Raw genomic sequence first — 17,956 nt, 5'->3', positions numbered from 1 at the left:
TCATGCGTCTAATCCTTAGTATAAGGGTGTACGTTCTAATATCCAACTAAGTCTGTTATCCCATAACTCATTCCAGTTTTCTTCCCTCCCATCCAGCGTAAACAACAAGCCGTCCCTTTAACACTCTGTGTTCCAAATGATTCCTTCGTGAAATCAAACTGCGCGCGCTGCTTTATACTTAAGCTGTTCAACATGTGCTGTACTCGCTATGAATATTATGTTTGAAAGTGTAAAACATACTTTCACTTTTCTACATTTACAGATTGCTAAACAGACGTATACTTCTACCGCCCTGTTGCTTACCTAATACAATGATCTACAAACGTCTCCCGTCCTCATCCTGATCATTCGAGCCGGTCTGGCGGGCCATTTCCCACCCACACTTTTTAAAGCCTTCCACCCTAGTATACTCTCTCCCAATTCGCCCCAAGTCCAAACGCCTCCTGATGCGTCATAATCTTGAATTCTAGGTAAACCACATTACCCGGAGTGCATCACTTAAGTAAATGACACTATCCTTAAACTTACAGTTTTAAAAAAAAACACTTTTTTGCATGTCAATATAATTCAACAGTCTAGCAAAATAGATACACGTTGTTGGTTATCTTGCGAGGGACTCCGATGTTTGCTCCGATTATGTGAATCTTTGAACAGTCTTCTTTTACTTCATATGTTTGTTCCTTTGTGCGGGTGCAATCCCTGCGTAGGTAATCGACAGCCCCGCTAAGAGCCACGATCAACTCAGTGGCAAGACTCATCACGGGTTCAAAGAGAAACGCTCACATATACCCAGACTTGAGAACCCTCAACTGGCTACCATTTGAAGCCAGAATCCATCTGAAAATCGCTTGTATGACGCACAAGGCCCTCTACCACAACGCCCCACACAACCTAGCTCAGAAACTGGTGCTCTCTGCGGGCATCAGAGCCTCCAGGAGTGCAAAGACTCTTCTTCTAAAACCACAACGATTTGCCAAGAAAAAAACCTATAACCAATACTTTTCTGGTATGGCTCCTAGGATCTGGAATGCTTTGCCCAGTGAAACAAGAATGAACCCTTCCTCTGCCTCATTCAAAAAAGAAGTGAAAGCCATCCTCATGGCAAAATTCACGTGTACTCTATAACTGTTTACTGTATTGTATTACGTGTGCTGTTTTTACGCTCCATAGTCGACCTTCTGTTAGCTTAGTCTTTACGATTATGAGCTTTGTATAACTTTTTCACATAGATCGTGGTATGTTATTTCTTGCTTTCCACATATGACTTGTAAAGCACTCTGTTACTCGCAAGAGTCTTGTTTGCGCTATATAAAACTTCCAAAATAAAAATAAATACATAAATAAAGTTGTAAAACTATAAAGATAGACAGTGTAAATCTTATATATTTAACATAAGTTTAGAGACTCATTTCTCGCTTCACCAAGCACTGTGAAAGTCTACAGGTCTTACCATCTCACTCATGCTACTGTCTACTTATTGGCTTTCTTTTTTGTTTTCCTCCCACAGATGTCACCGTGCTGAAATGTTACAGAGTATCTTATTTTTATTTTAAACTTCATTAAAAGATGGCTGCCATGCATGCATGGAGACCATCTTTTAATGTAGTTGTAAAGTATATTAAAATCCATTACAAGATGGTTGTGGCCTATGGACATGTACGCACTGTGGTAATTTTTGAATAGTTTAATTGGCAATGTTTGTTAACCAAATAACTCAGCACAAATCTGAGTGAGCCAGCGACCGAATCAGAGTGAGCTGGTACCAGATAGTATGCAAAGGGGGATTTGGAGGTGAAGAGTCTGTGGTATCCAATCCTGCAAGGATGATGTACTTGGCAGTTTCCTGCCCATCATGGGTCGTCTAAGCCAAAGAGGCCCTTAGGTGCTCCAGGACTGCTGCCAAAATCTCAGTGGACATGTTTATGGCTGCCCAGACAGACAGACTGCATTTACAGACCTCAGTGGCAGACTGAGAGACTAACATTTGCCAAAGACATCAATCCCTCTGGATCTACCTGGGGGTGATTGCTCGGAAATTAATTAGAATTCACCTTACTGGTTGAATTCTGCATAATAAGACTCTCTGAAGCAGCGTGTTTGGTGAGAAAATCTTAGTCACCGGGTGCCAGCCTATGCTGCCTGTCGACCTGCCGAATATCAGGTGAACCAAAACATATTTCACCCAAGTAGCCATGAGAGTACCGTGAGTACATCATTACATGGTAACAAGGGCTCAGATGTTGCTAGATGCAGGATGTGTCAAATTGTTTGTGTTAGATTCCATAGAGGGCAGGTGTAATTCTAGTACTTCAGCTGCGCTTCGAATCACAACTACAAATTTCTTCCATTATTGGCCACTGTGACGGGTCAAGCTCTCTCTGTCTCTCTCTCTCTCAGGAGAGGTATAAAGCCCACTGGTGTTTTGTTAATCAATGTATAAGGTACAATCAGCATAATGAGGTGTGAACGAGTGACTCCACCCTTCACCATCTTCCTCAGTATCCTGAGGTACACCTTACTGCGGCATAGGATTAGAGTCAGAACTAAAAAGAAAATGGCGCCCTTGTTGGTATTCGTGACACGGTAGAGGTACTGGGTTAGAGTCAGGCAGCATGACAACTGGTTGTAATTCTGAAAAACATTGTTGCTGGTGGTTCAGAAAAGGTGGTGGGACCGGTGTGGCTCCTGGTGCCGGAATGGAAATTGCGACCCGAGTCAGTACGGACCTGGTAAAGGATACCAAGGGGACAGATGGCTTCAGAAATAGGACCTGCTGGTGGCAACCCAACTGGTTCTGTGTATCCTTAAGGTGACCCAAAGGGAACCGAAGGCGCACTGAAGATTTGCATTAATCTGTTACAGGGTTGTGGATGGCCCAGGGAACTCATGGCACGCCAGGACCAACGGAGGAACTAGTTCCATAGCCAGATCCTCAGGAGAATGCAACTAACCTCGCCACGTTCTTGCACCGTCTCATTGGAGTCAGTGATGGCATGGGGTCAAATCTCACCTTGCTTTTTTATTTTTGTGCTTGGACTTGAATTTCAACTTACCGGAAGATGTTGAATAGAAAGTGGAGCGGTCTTGGGAATGGCCCTGTGATGGGTACTGGGCCTGAGATTTGGAAGGTGACCTCCGTAATGACCGAGACTACTTCGTGTGTTTGGTGACATAAAACTTCACCTCCCTAGCTCGAATTGCCACCGGGTGCATTAGAGTGTTTATCACACAACTTAGAGTCGTGTCTGGAGACCGGGCACTACAGTCACATCTTGTGCAGGTCTGTGGCTGGTATCTGTTTCTGCATTCCCATCAAAGCTTGAATACTGATGATTTTCGACTGTGAAAGGGTGCCCTAGCACACTGTGCAGAGTTGTTTGAGGAGTCTTCAGAAGACCGACAAGGAGAGAGTGAGCTCCACATCCACGTTGGACATCGAGGAAAAAAGGAACTGATCTCATCGCGTAGGGGTGGCGCTTAGAAGTGATTCTGTTTCATCGCTTCCAGAGCGATATAGAATCAGTGTCGAGCAGCACCATGCCACCTATCACTGAGCTGCGGCACTGTTGCAAAATTCTGCACAGCCTGTCTGGCGCCGGGACTCGGGGGAGAGAGGGTGAGAGGAGGGAAGGTGAACAATCTGTGGTTAGAAGTATCAATCAGGAAGTTTTGTTGAGGGAGGTGTGTTAAATAACTGTTTTAAAATGGTCCGCATGTCCATACTGTAGTGTTTGGTAAATGTGTGTTTTGTCGACTTGGCTGCACTATTACAAATGCCTTATGATGGCACATTGCCAATAAATAAGAATGTCACACCCTTCTACCTTGTAGCACGTGCTTTTGGTTTAAATTCTACACTTTTGTCGGTTAATTTTTTATAGCACAGCTCAAATTTATTTATTTAAGAGTTTTATATAGCGTTAGCTAGAACCGAGGGTATCAGAGCGCTTTACAGAATTTATCTTCTTTCCTTCAGGGATGAAGGTAGAACGTCCATGCCCCATATATTATAATTGGCAGCCACCAACTGGTAGTCACCTCTGAGTGGTATGAAAGTCAGTAGTTACTCTTTACTATGGATGGATTTACTGATCTGGCTCCGACTCTAAGCTATGGTGTGTCAGTCACGAACCACCTCAGGGTGAGGAGAAAAGAGAGACAGAACAAGAGAGTGAGATAGAGAGGAAAAGAGGGAGGGAGTTAAAAAAGATGACTGGATGAGAAAAGCAATAATGATCCTATCGCTCTCTCCCCCATCGTTGACATTTGGTGAGTATGTTAAGGCCACAGCTCATATTTACAGATCAAGGTCAGTAACAAACTGTAAAATAAGCAAAATCTAGTATTTTTTCCACTCTGAAATAAAAACGTTGAAGACCAAATATTGAAAGATGGCAACCCTAGTCTACCACAAACTGGAAAAAAAGGAGATTTGGAAAATCAATGCAAAGGCACTGATGTTGGGCGCATAGATGTTAGAAATTATATGGACGCACAGAACACACGCGTCAGGACCCAGAACGTTGGATGCATGTTTGGTTTTGGACAAGGAACTCTAACCTGAGTTGACAAAGGGGTTCCACTCTCTAAGAATGAAATCTTTACCCAGTTGCATCAATGCCTCTGAATTCTCCTTCATCATGTTCTTGTAGAGCTCCTTCTGCCAATCCTCCAAATCCTTCCACTCTTCCGAAAAACATGATGCAATATCATCGAATGTCACTGGCACCTACAACAAAAAACATTTCCAGTCACGATGATGAATGACCGAAATGGCTTGGAAAAACAGGAGGATGGGACAAAGTATATTTGGATGTAATTCAAATTGATTTTACTCAGCATGCGTTATGTTCCCAAAAGTGGGTAGTGGTACACAGTGTCAGGGTAGTGAGCAGGTTAGAGTTTGTGCAGACATTATTTATAGTAAGGACAAACAACAGGTTTTATTGTCGTCACCAAAAAGGAATCAGAAGCCTGTTATCCGTCTTCTCTTCCCAATGCCCATTGATACAAAAATCTCCAAGAAAAGAATACACTGCTTATTCGGTAAGTAGAACACCTCAATAGTTGTGTCCCCCTCTCCTCCCAGATCCGCCGTGTCAACAGCGAAGGTTGCTCCTTCTCTCACCTGGGGAACAAGACTTGGAACGACCTTCCCCCTGCACCTCAGGACTGACTCTTGGCTCCTACTATTCAGGAGCGGACTCGAGACCTGGCTGTTCATATGAAGAGTTCACCACTAAGCAGCTAGAAACTCCAGCGCCTTGAGACTCTCACAGGCGATTTGTCGCACTTTACAAATCACAAATTGATTGAGGATACCAGGGGTGTCAGTAAGTTCTACAGCCAGAAACAGCCCGCGTTTTGTCCATCAGAGTGAGCACTGAAGATCAGTCTTGCAGCTCCTCCACACCACCGGACACTCGAGGGACTGACAAACCCCATTTGACATGCTGTGATCAATTATTGTGTTTATTTGCAGGACCTAGATCATGCACATTAACCATATCGACGCTGATGACGGAACCGCTCCGTCATCAGCCGCGGCGGCGCTGTGCTGATGACGGAGAGGTTCCGTCATGGCCCGCCCGACGCGCCTGCGTGGCGCTGATTTCGCGCCTGCGCAGCGCGTTCTATTGAGCGGACGGGGCCATGACGGAACCGCTCCGTCATCAGCACAGCTCACCCGAGGCTGGTGACGGAGCGGTTCCGTCACCAGCGTGTGAGCGCCGCGCGGCCCTCCCGCCCCCTTAGTGCTGCGGCGGAATAGCCGCCGCAGCGAAGGTGTTAAAATGCTTGAAAAAATAAAGCCCAGGATATCGTAGATTTAAAAAATATATTTTTTCTGGACAAGGCATCAACTAATAATCGCTTATCTCGACTTACGGCTATGGAAGTAGATTATGTATGGGTACATTACGCAGACACCTTTAGTTAAGGAAGAACACTGGATATTCCAATGGCAATAACATTAGGACTTTCATCTATGCAGTCTGGGGAACAATGCTTCAGACTCTGTCAGTAACTCTATAATTTCCTTCATGTTTTATAAAAATGATACATACATAAATGTGACAAGACCCCGTGTTCCTGCATAGTCACTGCAGGGTTAAATAGGAGATCAGTAAAAACGAAACACCCAAATAAAGCAAACCGGCTAAATCTTAAACAAGCCGACGAAAGGGTAGTGCACACATGCATGCAGACAAGAAGTGTGAAATATGCACCTAGGCGCACACAAAAACAAGCATTTGGCAAAGCCAACAGGTATGGCTTATGTCAACACCTGTAAACACAGCCATTCACAAATGTTGTTTAAATGCGTTGCGTGCACAAATGCTATTCACTATATTAATGCCTGCTTTACCAATGCAGGGCAAACAGAAGCAAAACGGATTGTGCTCGGTATGGAGGAGATAAAGGATTTAACATGACAGACACAGAATGTGACTGTGTACTATCCAGATGTAGAATAGGCACTGGTCTGTTCCAATGGAAGCACGTCCATGGAGATGTAACAATACATCCAAGGCTCCAATAGCATTAGGCAGGCCTTGAGGAATGTACTCACCCACTCGGTATAGAGAGCAAGATTTTCAGGGCGAGTTATTTGTAGGGCCTACTGGCCGGTCTGGTGACAAAGTAAATGAGCAATAAGTATGCCTTTAAATGTTGTTTTTATCTAGTTACGTTTGCTGTGTAATCAAAAGCAGAGGTCAAATTTCAGCTTATATCTTCTAACAAATACTGTTTGTTTTATCCTGCAGATTGGCATTTTCTTTTCTTTCTCGGACTTTAAAGTTAGAGGATTTTGTAAAGTGAACTGTGACAATCGTGTTGGGGACACAACATTTATATAGCTTGTAAATGAACAGTATATATATCCCAAAATTATGTAGTTAAGGAGAGATGGCAATAAATATTTAAATATGATCTAAACAAATTAGAATACCTTACTTAGTGATGTGCAAATGATAAATATTTGCTGATACCCGATTTCCACACTTTGGGCTAAATGTACGGCTGTTTTTTGCAGTCACAAACGGGAAATCGGCCCGTTTGTACCTGCAAAAAAGTGTACCGGCATGTACAAATGCTATTTTGTGAGTCAGTAACTAGCAAAATAGTGTTTGCGACTCGCTATTAGCAAGGGGCGTCCCTTCGTAATAGCGAGTCACAATGAAAATGCGGTCGCAAAAGCATTCACAGTTTACCACCTACTTCAAGTAGGTGGTAAACCACTCGCAAACTAGAAGGGGTCCCAGGCACCCCTTCCCCTTTGTGAGTGTGTGCGAAAATATTTTTTAAGAGGATTCAGTGGTCCCAGGGACCACTGCCTGCTCTTAAAAAATGACACAGAAACGTTTCATTTTTCTTGTTTAAATGCATCTTGATTTCCTTTAAGGAAAATAAATGGGCTACATTTAAAAAAAGAACAAAAAAAGGCTTTATTAAAAAAACAGTCACAGACGTGGTGGTCTGATGTCCCCAGCAGGCCCCCATCCCTGTGAGTGCTGGCCATTCCTAATGGGGTCCCAAATAGCATCTGCCTCATGAATATTCATGAGACAGGCATATTTGCGACCCCATTAGGAATCGCTAACAGTGTCTGAGACACTGTTGTAAATTGCATTTTGCGAAACGCAAAGCGACGCAATTTGTGAGTCGCAAAATATAACGGTCATACATCTGGCCCCTTATCATTTGCATGCTATGTAGTTTTATCAGTACAACTGTTAGTGAGCGGGATAGTTTGTGGCCATTTGAATTGAAAATATCTGCCTGCAAATGCCAGTGTGCTACATCTTGCTTTAGTAATGTACTTATTACTTAAGGAGTTTTAAACATGAACTGAGAAACACTTCTGCCTTGATGACAGTGCAATTAATAAACTAAGTGACAAATCAGGGGTCTTGTGTGCCCTGTTTGTGAGCTACATTTTTATTATACAAGAAGCACAAGTTTAGTCTAGTAAATCGTACATGGGTTTTTGTACGGATGTATGACGTTACAACGCATACTTTTACAACGCATACCATTACAACGAAACTTTTACAACGCAAAAACTTTTACAACGCATACCTTTACAACGCAAGATTTTACAACGCATATACCTTTACAACGCATACCATTACAACGTAAGTATTGGTAAGTATATAATAATTTTTTTAATTTAAATTAATTAAAAATATTGTAATATAATTTAATTTTATTTAATTAATTTAATTTAAATGTAATTTTATTTTATTTATAAAAAATACCCCTGTACCCCAAAAACTCAAAACTGACCCTGAACCCTAAAAATACCCCCTTACCCCAAAAACCCAAAACTGACCCTGAACCCTAAAAATACCCCATTACCCAAAAACTGAAAACTGACCCTGAACCCTAAAAATACCCCTTTACCCAAAAACTGAAAACTGACCCTGAACCCTAAAAATACCCCTTTACCCAAAAACTGAAAACTGACCCTGAACCCTAAACCCAAACATATAACATTTTAAAAATAATTATATACTTACCAATACTTACGTTGTAATGGTATGCGTTGTAAAGGTATCTGTGTTGTAAAAACATGCGTTGTAAAGGTATGCGTTGTAAAAGTTTTTGCGTTGTAAAAGTTTCGTTGTAATGGTAGTGCGTTGTAAAAATTGCGTGGTAAACGTTGCATACCGTTTTTGTACAGCAGACATAATACATAATAAATAAAAAGGTAACTTAGTAAATAAGAATATTTGCCTACTAGACAAGATTTTGGGTCAAGCACATTACAAATATGCTGAGTAGATTCTTCAAGTTTTCGAGGCCTGTGAGCTGAGACAGTAATACTCTTCTGAGTCACATCAAAGCCCACCCTATGCATATTTTAAACACTTAGATACCAAGACACTTCCTAAACAATTTCTAATTATAATAAAGGAAACAAAACTGACAACTAATAGTGACAGATGCAAGTAGAAAGCACAAGTAAATCTAGGCCCTCAAAGAGTGGCTTCATGAATTAGTGAACAGTCTTGATTATACTGCCACTTGCTCAAAATGGAAAATGTTAAGCATCTGTTCGTGGCATGTAGTACTGTAGATTCACATGTGGTGCATACTCCTGCCATCTAGTGTAGGGCTTGGACTACTGCAACTTATTTTCCTTGAAGATGTTTTCGAGTCATTAAGTATGGTGACTCCACCTATTACTGGCAATAGGCATTAGCATCAGCTCCTTTGTTAGACTGTTTCTCCGCACAGAGGGTGAGGGGGTAAATGGAGCATAACTATATAGAAGAAGAAGACCATGCGAAGTAAGAAGGCCCTCTGCCACAAACAAAAGCTTCTTGGGTGGAGAGAGGGTGCATGCAAATCTACAGCACTACATGCCACAAATAGATGCTTACAGGGCAAGAAATATTTTCTGTTTGTGGCATGTGTAAAGCAGTTCTTACCTAAATGGTGGCTAGTCAGAGGATGATGCAGAGGACTGGAAGCGTGTATGGACTACAGCCTGGCCAATGTTAGCTTTTTGGCATGCTAAGACATCTACACAGTACTGCTTGGTGAAAGTGTGTGGAGCAAACCAGGTATCTGCCTTGCAGATATCAGCTGTAGCAATGTTGCCAAAGAAAGCCATGGTGATTCCCTTTTTGCGGGTAGATAGGGGTCCGGGAGGGATAGGCAAACAGTTTGGCTGTAGCGTAACTGGTCTGGATACGTTTGACCAACCATCTTGCTATTCCAGATTTAGAGAGAGCATGGCCTCTGTGTGGTTTGGAAATAGAGACAAAGAGTTGCTGTGTTTACCCGGAAGGGTTCTGTCTTGTCAATGTAATACACAAAGGCCCTTTTGACATTTAGCGTGTGAAGCACCCGCTCTGCCAAGTACTTTAAATGTGGGGAGAACACTGAAAGTTCGATAGTTTGAGGTGGAAATACCTTGAATCAACTTGGGGAAAGATTTGGGGTTTGTCCTAAGGACTACCCCATCCGCGTGAACTTGAAAGAAGAGTTCTTGAAGGGGTAGAGCATGAAGCTCACTCATATGTCTGAGTATAGTGATGGCCACTAGGAAGGATATTTTTCACAAAAGGAACTGCAAAAGGCTTAGGGTCAAGTGGTCCAAAAGGAGGGTCCATAAGGCGGTGAGAACTATGTTGAGATTCAACAGGGGGCAGGTGGAAACCTGTGCAGAATGTCTTTTAAGTCCTTAACCCTTTCGTTGCTGCCGTCGGCCAACGGCTGTCGCAAGCACTACCTTCGTAATGCTGCGCACGTCCATTGGCCGACGCGGCCCGCCCACATAATAGAACACCCCGTACTGCGGTGAAATTATCGCCACAGTAAACGGGTTAATGACTGAAGTGTGTTCCCTGTTCTGAAGGTAGGCAGCAATAGTGGCCAAGTGAAGACCAACTGGCGGTGAGAAACCCCTGCAGTCTTCCCCCAACAGGTGTAGGGTGATCGGGGGAAGGGAGAGGCAGTCATTGTTTAGCTGTGGCGGCTGATTTAGCTGCTGCCCCTCTACCTGTTCCCTTGGAGTTACTGCCCTTGTAACCTCTGTGGAGTCGCCACATGATGGCGTTTGTTGGAGCTGCTGCCTCTGGTAGGAGGCAGATGCCTCAGAAGAGGTTGTCTTGGAGTTGCCTCTATAGTAGGGCCTTCGAAAGGAACCATGTAGACAAGGCATTTGGAGTGCTCCCATCGCCTTTGCAGTGTCCATATCCTGTTTGATCTTTTCCAGCATCTCATCAACCTGTGGTCCAAAGAGATGATCCCTGTCAAAAGGCAGGTTGGGGAGATGCTATTGTACCTCTGGTTTAAAACAAGGGACACTCAGCCAGGTGTGGCGTCTAATCAGAACTCAGGAGTTAATGCCATGCATTTAGCAAAAAGAACACATGGACGGAATTCTGAACAAATGAAACATTCACCCCAATCACAGATCTGGGTTTAATCCACTGTTGTTTTGCTCTCCACGCCACCCCAGTTTGGACCGAGCCATATGCAAATCAGTCTTGACCCTGCTCCACATGGGAACAGTACCGCCTGAACTGCTAAGCCAGGTCCACCCCAGACCGGAAACAAGAATCCTGGGACTGGTTTTGGGGTATCAGCTCTCATCAGCCAGGTTAGCTTGAATCCAGTGGCACAGTGAGCAGGGGACCCATGTCTGGGAATACCCTTCCCACTTAGGGTGACAAAAGCAAAAAGAACAAATGATGGCCGGAACGCTGAACAAATCAAACATTTACCCCAAATCACGGGTTTAATCCATCTTTTTTTTGCTCACCACTCCAGCCCAGTTTGGACCCAGCCATATGCGCTGCGTTTAGGCCACAGCAGATAGTGATGCTAGAAATGAACTTCTCTTCTGAGCTAAGTCCTAACATAGAGCAGTCCGATGAAGTTTGCAATTTTCCAGTGGTTCACCGACTGAACGGCGAAGCGTTCGTCCACCGCATCAATCTTTCTGCTTTCTTGATCTGGTGAAGGAGCATTGCCCGTGCCCTGTGCATTTGCGTGCTTGCGTGCTGAATGAGCCATCCAAGTCACGTATAAGTTGGCTCCTGATGTAGGGTGGATCGGCTGGTAAGTTTGTATTTTGTTTTTAAATCATCCCTTGGGGTCACTACTACCCTAGCTTTTACAGGACCTGTAAAAGGTTTTAGGAGCAGTTTTTAGTATATATTTCAGCATTGAAAGATAGTGCATTGACCTTTGGGTAGAGCAGAGTCTCTCCACAAGGAAGTTCTCATTCACGTCCTCTTGATTTCTATGCAACTCTACCTTGTGGAAGGTGGCAGCCCTGCTAATGATCTTGTGATACGAGTTGGTAATATTGGAAGGGGATGGCTTTGCATAGTAGAGGTCTGGGTCAGTATCTACAGGTGGGTCAATGGTATAGCCATCCCATGGATCGTCACCAGCATCCAGGCCAATCAGTGCATCTTACAGATCAAGGGGGTGTGAGGGGCTCCCCCTCATAAGAGGAGCACAGTGATCCCTCTGGTTGGTGTGTTTGAGGGAGGGGTGGTGGAGGAGGAAGAGGTGCAGATGCAGGGTGCCAAGGTGGTGCTGGACTAGTGCCCCTGTCACAATGCTTCCTCAACTTGGGTGGAGGAGAGTGTTCTTGTCCACGCTCCCCCTCAAAAGTCTGCTTCTGTTTGCTGGAAAGAAGGTCTTGCTAAGACTCAACACAGACGTTTTTTGCACGACGTGTGTAGAGTGGCATTTCAGAGCAGATGGAATTTTGGAAGCCAAGGTAGGTGTCTGTGGCAGCTTCAAAGTTCTTGTCAGCACCGATGGCAGAGTCTGGAGCAGCTGCTTCAGTGGCTGGATTGGCTTTCTTCCATTGCTGGTCATGCCTTCAGGCAGTGGTGGACCGGAAGTCTGAGTGTGTGCTTCAGGGCTTGATGCCCAACCCTCTTTAGGGCGGTATTCGGGCTGTCGGTGCTGGTGTAGAGGGGAGGGGTGGTTTGTACTCATACTTAAAGTCTTCTGCTGGATGAGGTGCAGCTGCCCTGCCTTGGAGTCGCAGTGAGAGCCCAGTTTCAGGCTGAAGCAAAGGGCCTAGTGGCCCGAAGTCTCTAGCTGTGGCTCCACCTCAATGTCTTGGTCCCCAAAGAGATATGGGGTGTCATCATCTTGGCAGTGTGCCATGGCATGCTGAGCTAGGCACCAGTCCAGTCTGTACTTGAGCGTCTTTTTGGATCAGGTTAGGCAGCAGACGCAAGATGCCTAGTCGCACTCTAGTGAAGACACAAGCTATAGAACCGATGGTGATTTGTCCAGGGGAATTTGGAATAGCTTTTTTGGCCAATACTGGAAAGGGTTTTTTCCATCACAAAGCCTGCATTCTTGATCGAGGAAAAGGAGGAGAAGACCTAGGGGAAAGACAAATGACCCAAGGAGAGGGGCTATGAAAGGAACTCTGTCGTCAAGGTTAGGTTACCATGGTTGAAGCAGAAGGAAGACTGTTCATGCGACTCATGAGAGCTGAGAGGTACTTGTGATGAACAGCCAAGGCATCGACCCGGAGCTCACATGATGCATATAAAAACCAGACGGTGGAAAGAAACAATTTGACAATGGAGTCGATGCCTATGCGCATTACAAGTAATAGGTGGAGTCACCATACCTCATGACTTAAAGCCTTCTTCGAAGAAAAACAAGTTGCACATGTCCAAACCCAACACCAGATGGCAGGAATATGCACAGCATATACATCTACAGAAACACATGCCACTAACATGAAAGTTTTTCAAATCCATAGAAAGGAAATACCTGCATGGTTTTGTGGTGTTTTCTGCTGGCACAACAAGAAAATGTACTTAAATCTCCTCACAAGCCCTCATTAGGATGGAAAAAAGAAAATGACCATCTGTCAGGTCCTTACATCACATTTTACAAGTTTACATTAAGCATTACATCAATCTTACCTCGCCTATGTGAACCCGCTGGTGTTTGACTAGCTCGGACCGCCACCTGAAGCTCTTTCCGCACTGGACACACGGGAAGGGCCGCTCCCCAGTGTGCGTTTTCAGGTGCGTGGTCAGATGCTGCCGCTGGACGAAACTCTTGCCACACTGGGCACACTGGTAGGGGCGTTCCCCAGTGTGAATCCGTTCATGGATGATGAGGGAGGTGTTGCGACGGAAGCATTTCCCACAGGCATTGCAGATATAAGGTCTGGCACTCTTATGGTTCCTCTGGTGTTTCATCAGATCATAACTCCGTACAAAACTCCTTTCACACTGAGTACATGGAAAGAGTCGCTCTTTTGTGCGAATCGGGTTGGCAATGGGAAGGGATTTTTGATCCATGCAGCTGTCCTTGATCTCAGCAGATATATGTGGACCGTCTTCTGCTTGAATTCCTATTGCACCTTCAGTGGATTTCTGTAGTCCATCTCCTGAATTCTGCAGTCTGTCCAGCTCCTGTCTCCCCTCTGTAATCAAGAGAGCACTGTGTTCGGATTCTTTTGAGAAGGGGCCCAATGCCTCCGAGTCCTCAGAACATTTCCCATTTCCTGATGGACGAAGAACAAAATGTTTATCATAGGAAATTATCTTACATCATCTTTTTTCTTAACTGACAAAGTTGTAAGCACCTAGAAGCGAATCAGTTCAAAGGTGGTATTAAACAAAAACATTCAACTACAGTCACTCAGAGCACATTATTTCTCCCTATAGAATCATAGTTTTATATAATACAAGTGGAATATAATATTTTTATCTTTACAAGGCCAATTTTTTAACTCCGATCTCTTAACATATAACCAAACACAAACAGTATTTTGAGTGATGGGATTGGGATCATGGAAACTGCATCCTAGAAGAATTGAAAAGTTACCTACTGTTATCTCTGGTATCTATTTGTTTGGGGAAAAAAACAGATTTATATAAATTTCCCTTGCTGTCGCAAGGTCAGTAGCGCACACTCTAGTCCAGTTTAATTATTTTATTTCTTCACCCAAACTGACAAACGCGTTTCGCCATGACATTCTTTGTCAATATGAAGACTATCTATCTATCTATCAAAAAGTTGTTACCATATTGGTTATCGTGATATACATCATGGATTTACTGTATGTACAAGTGTGGGTTCATAGATTCTAAATTGAGTAAGCCCTGAAGGCAAGTATGGTTGTGCATTTTGAAATTAATATGGGGGCAAAGTTAAACAGTATCATCCGTTGTACAAGTAGTATTCCGTGTTAAGCAAAGTAAAGGCTAAGCACCCCTGATGTGGTTGCAGGGGCACGTTTCAAAGTAGGTTATGGCTTAAAGCCAAAGGTCTTTTAAAAAACAAATCAGTTAGAAAACCTACAAATTCTGTTAATAAATTATCCACCAGCGGATGTCTTGGCACATTCCATCTTAAATAGTTGTAATACAGTGCTATAGACAAGTTGTAGTAGCAAGCATGTTTATGAGATGTAGATGTTTATTTATAGAGCGTTACAGAAGATTGGGGCCCTGCAGATTGTTGAATAATGTAGATTGTATGCACAGCCACAGTGTGTGTTAAATCACCTTTAAGGTTGTATGCCATTGTGCTAATTTCAGGAATGTGTGTAGTATATGTTAGCAAACCACAAACTGTTGTCCAGAGGGCCTGGCAGAGAGTTTCACATCAATGGTAAATGCATACATGTCAACCTATTACTTTCTGGTAAAGTAGCATCTAGTACTTTACAAAGCTTTAAGTAAACAGATCCTGGGCAAAATCATTTTAAGTCACGGTACCTCTTTGTCCTTAACTGACAAATTTACAAGTACCTAGATTGGGTTCCAAGTCTTATCACTAAACAATAAAGTTCAGATAGCCAAGTAGAGCACCCCGTCGTGCAATAATTTATTATAATGCACATCAAAAAAACAATGTATTGTCTCTTAGTTCACTTAGTGCAACATCGTCAAGCATTTTTTAGAAAGGATACCTTTTACTAAGTGTAGCTCAATGTGGTAACAGATTCTACTGTACTAAACTGAGACACATTTCAAAAAGGTAAATAACTATTCTGAATTTTACCTAACCGGGTACATTTACTCTTTAGGTCAAGCCATTATCTTAGTTAAACTGTAAGACAGTTTACATTATAATAGAAAATATTTATGATACAACTTTTATGTGCATTAAACGATTGTATGTGAAATAATAAAATCTGACTTTGGAATCTGGTCCGCCATGGTTTCACAACCGTGAGAAATTAATATCTTACATCGGTTCAAATGAAAGTAACGTAATAAATAAAGAGTAACTTTAACACTAAAACACAGTAAGAAAAAACCAAGGGAACTAATCGCATAGAAACCATCTTTCCTAATCTTACCTCAACAGAATCCTGACTGAACTTTTTGCATGCACTTTGTTGCCTGTGTACCTCTAGATATGGTAAGTGGCTGGGTAATGCTAAAGAGGAGAAATGGGCTGTGTGGGATGACGGGGTGGAGGATGGGGAAGTCCCCCTGCTCACTGAATATGTGCCGCACTTGTATTTTTATTAGTGATTTGGAGGGAAGTGGGATCTCCCTTTGTTAACAGTATACACATAGAAATGTTAGTTTAAGAAAGTGAATATGAGTACAATATTGATGGCTATTTACCCATTTTTATTGAAAATATTTTCAATCAGGTATTTTGGTAGGACTGCTTCTTAAATACTAAGAATGTCATACACTGCAAATGCGTTCTAATGTATTACAATGAAAAGCTTACAGCAATTTAGAATGTTGTTGAAAAGCACAGTGGTAAATTTTACAAAGGGCCAGAAGATCCGCTCTGGTGACAAATCTTTAGCAATGCAGTGTTTAAGATCCCTGGAGTCATACGCAGGGGGTGACATGAATTAGCAATATGGTTGCCTCAACTGTGAACATGTTTAAAATTCCAGGCAGTAAAACAGTCATGACTGCCCACAAGGCAACTACACAACTGTAAAGCCAACAAGTTAACACAAGAAAAATGTGTAAAAACCTAGCTGGTCAAACTCGCCAACCTGCCTCTTTATGTATGTTTTATCGATTTCACTTCAGCTTTTGATAACATCAATAGAAATCTATTATGGGAGAAGCTGGCTAACAGAAAAATACCATCAACCCTACTATCACAATTGATGTTACTACATAAGGACACGTGGGTACAAATTAAGTTGGGATCAGGCGACTGCCTGTCAAGGAAAATACAGATGACCAAGGGTCTTAAACAAGGGTGCGAGCTACCTCCGACCCTTTTCAACATCTTTATGTCGGATCTCTCATTGAAGCTATACGAAAGTAACCCTCATGCCCCGAACCTAGGAGGACAAAATCTTTCGAACTTGAGGTATGCAGACGATATTGTGCTTATTAGCCGCACGCCGATAGGGCTACAACACCAAATCGACACAACATATAATTATTCGGCAACGAATGGCCTCAGCATAAACCTCTCAAAAACAAAAGCCATGAGAATAAACTTGAAAACGGCTACACCCAAGTTTTGCTGGCAAATGGGAGGACTAACACTGGAAACTGTGGATGAATACAAATATCTGGGTGTAATTGTTGATAGAAAGGGGACATTTCAACCACAGAAAGAAGCGATATTAAGGAGAGGAATCACAATATCGGTCGCACTGAGGAATCTTAAAATGAAAGCAGCTGGCTGTAGCTTTACCCCACAAGTGATCGAAGCAAAACTAATACCGGCCATCACCTACGGATGCGAATGCCTCCGAGAGAGGAATGCGCAGATATTGGATAACACAACAGCCAGGGCAATGCGAATGATATTCAACCTGCCTAAGTATACCTCAAGGGCACAAATAAGGCTTGAATTTAGCCTAAGGAATCAAAGAATAGAAAGAATGGGCGCCTATGCCAAAAGTTGGCATAAAATACAGGTAGCCGAAGTCTCACGCTTGGATCAACATCACTGGAAGGAGTTAGAAAGGAAAAATAAGAGTGCAGCTGCAAACTATTTAAAGCATTCAATAGACACCTTGGAACTACAAGATGACTGGAAGAGCATGGAGTCTCATAATCCGTTCAAACAACTAGTAAATAAATCTGTAAGGATTATTTCGCTAGTAGAGGACAAAGCAACACTAGCCAACAGGGCTCACGGCTGGATCGTCATCCAAAACTATACCAGCAGCTCCTATCAAAGCAACCTAGGAGTCATTCACACACGGACCACAAAGGAGAAGTTTATACGATTACAGCTGGGCATTCTTCCATCACAATACCATCTTCCCCTGTGGATACGGGCCCAAACGACAACAAATTGCCATTTATGTGGGGACCCAAAAGAGGATATCCTTCACCTAATATGCATTTGCAAAGGCCTGGAAAAGGAGAGCAGATATCTTTTAAAACAACCCTAAAGAAACTGGGAATAAGAACATGCCGGCAGGCGGTCAAAGCATGCTTTGATGGCAAATACATCCAATTAGCAAGTCATCTAGTCAAATTTCTGGAAAAAG

The 17,956-nt window shown here is 43.1% G+C and overlaps 1 protein-coding gene across 5 annotated transcripts in view; it reads right to left on the bottom strand.

The window, feature by feature from the left end:
* The window catches only part of LOC144773575 (uncharacterized), a 156,192-nt gene that overhangs the window by 14,847 nt on the left and 123,389 nt on the right, over nt 1-17,956 (bottom strand). For 3 of the 5 annotated variants that reach the window (XM_078658691.1, XM_078658693.1, XM_078658692.1), the window contains exons 10-11: nt 13,428-14,017; nt 4,561-4,729 (exon numbers count right to left, since the gene is read on the bottom strand). In XM_078658691.1, the coding sequence (XP_078514817.1) occupies nt 4,561-4,729; nt 13,428-14,017 (759 nt within the window). The remainder of the gene's footprint in view (nt 1-4,560; nt 4,730-13,427; nt 14,018-17,956) is intronic. The other 2 variants (XM_078658694.1, XM_078658695.1) reach the window with 1 other exon arrangement.

Source organism: Lissotriton helveticus, chromosome 8 (assembly GCF_964261635.1).
Source record: "Lissotriton helveticus chromosome 8, aLisHel1.1, whole genome shotgun sequence".
Taxonomy (NCBI): Eukaryota; Metazoa; Chordata; class Amphibia; order Caudata; family Salamandridae; genus Lissotriton; species Lissotriton helveticus.
The sequence above is the reverse complement of the archived record's forward strand: the minus strand, read 5'-3'. Positions and strand labels throughout refer to the sequence as shown.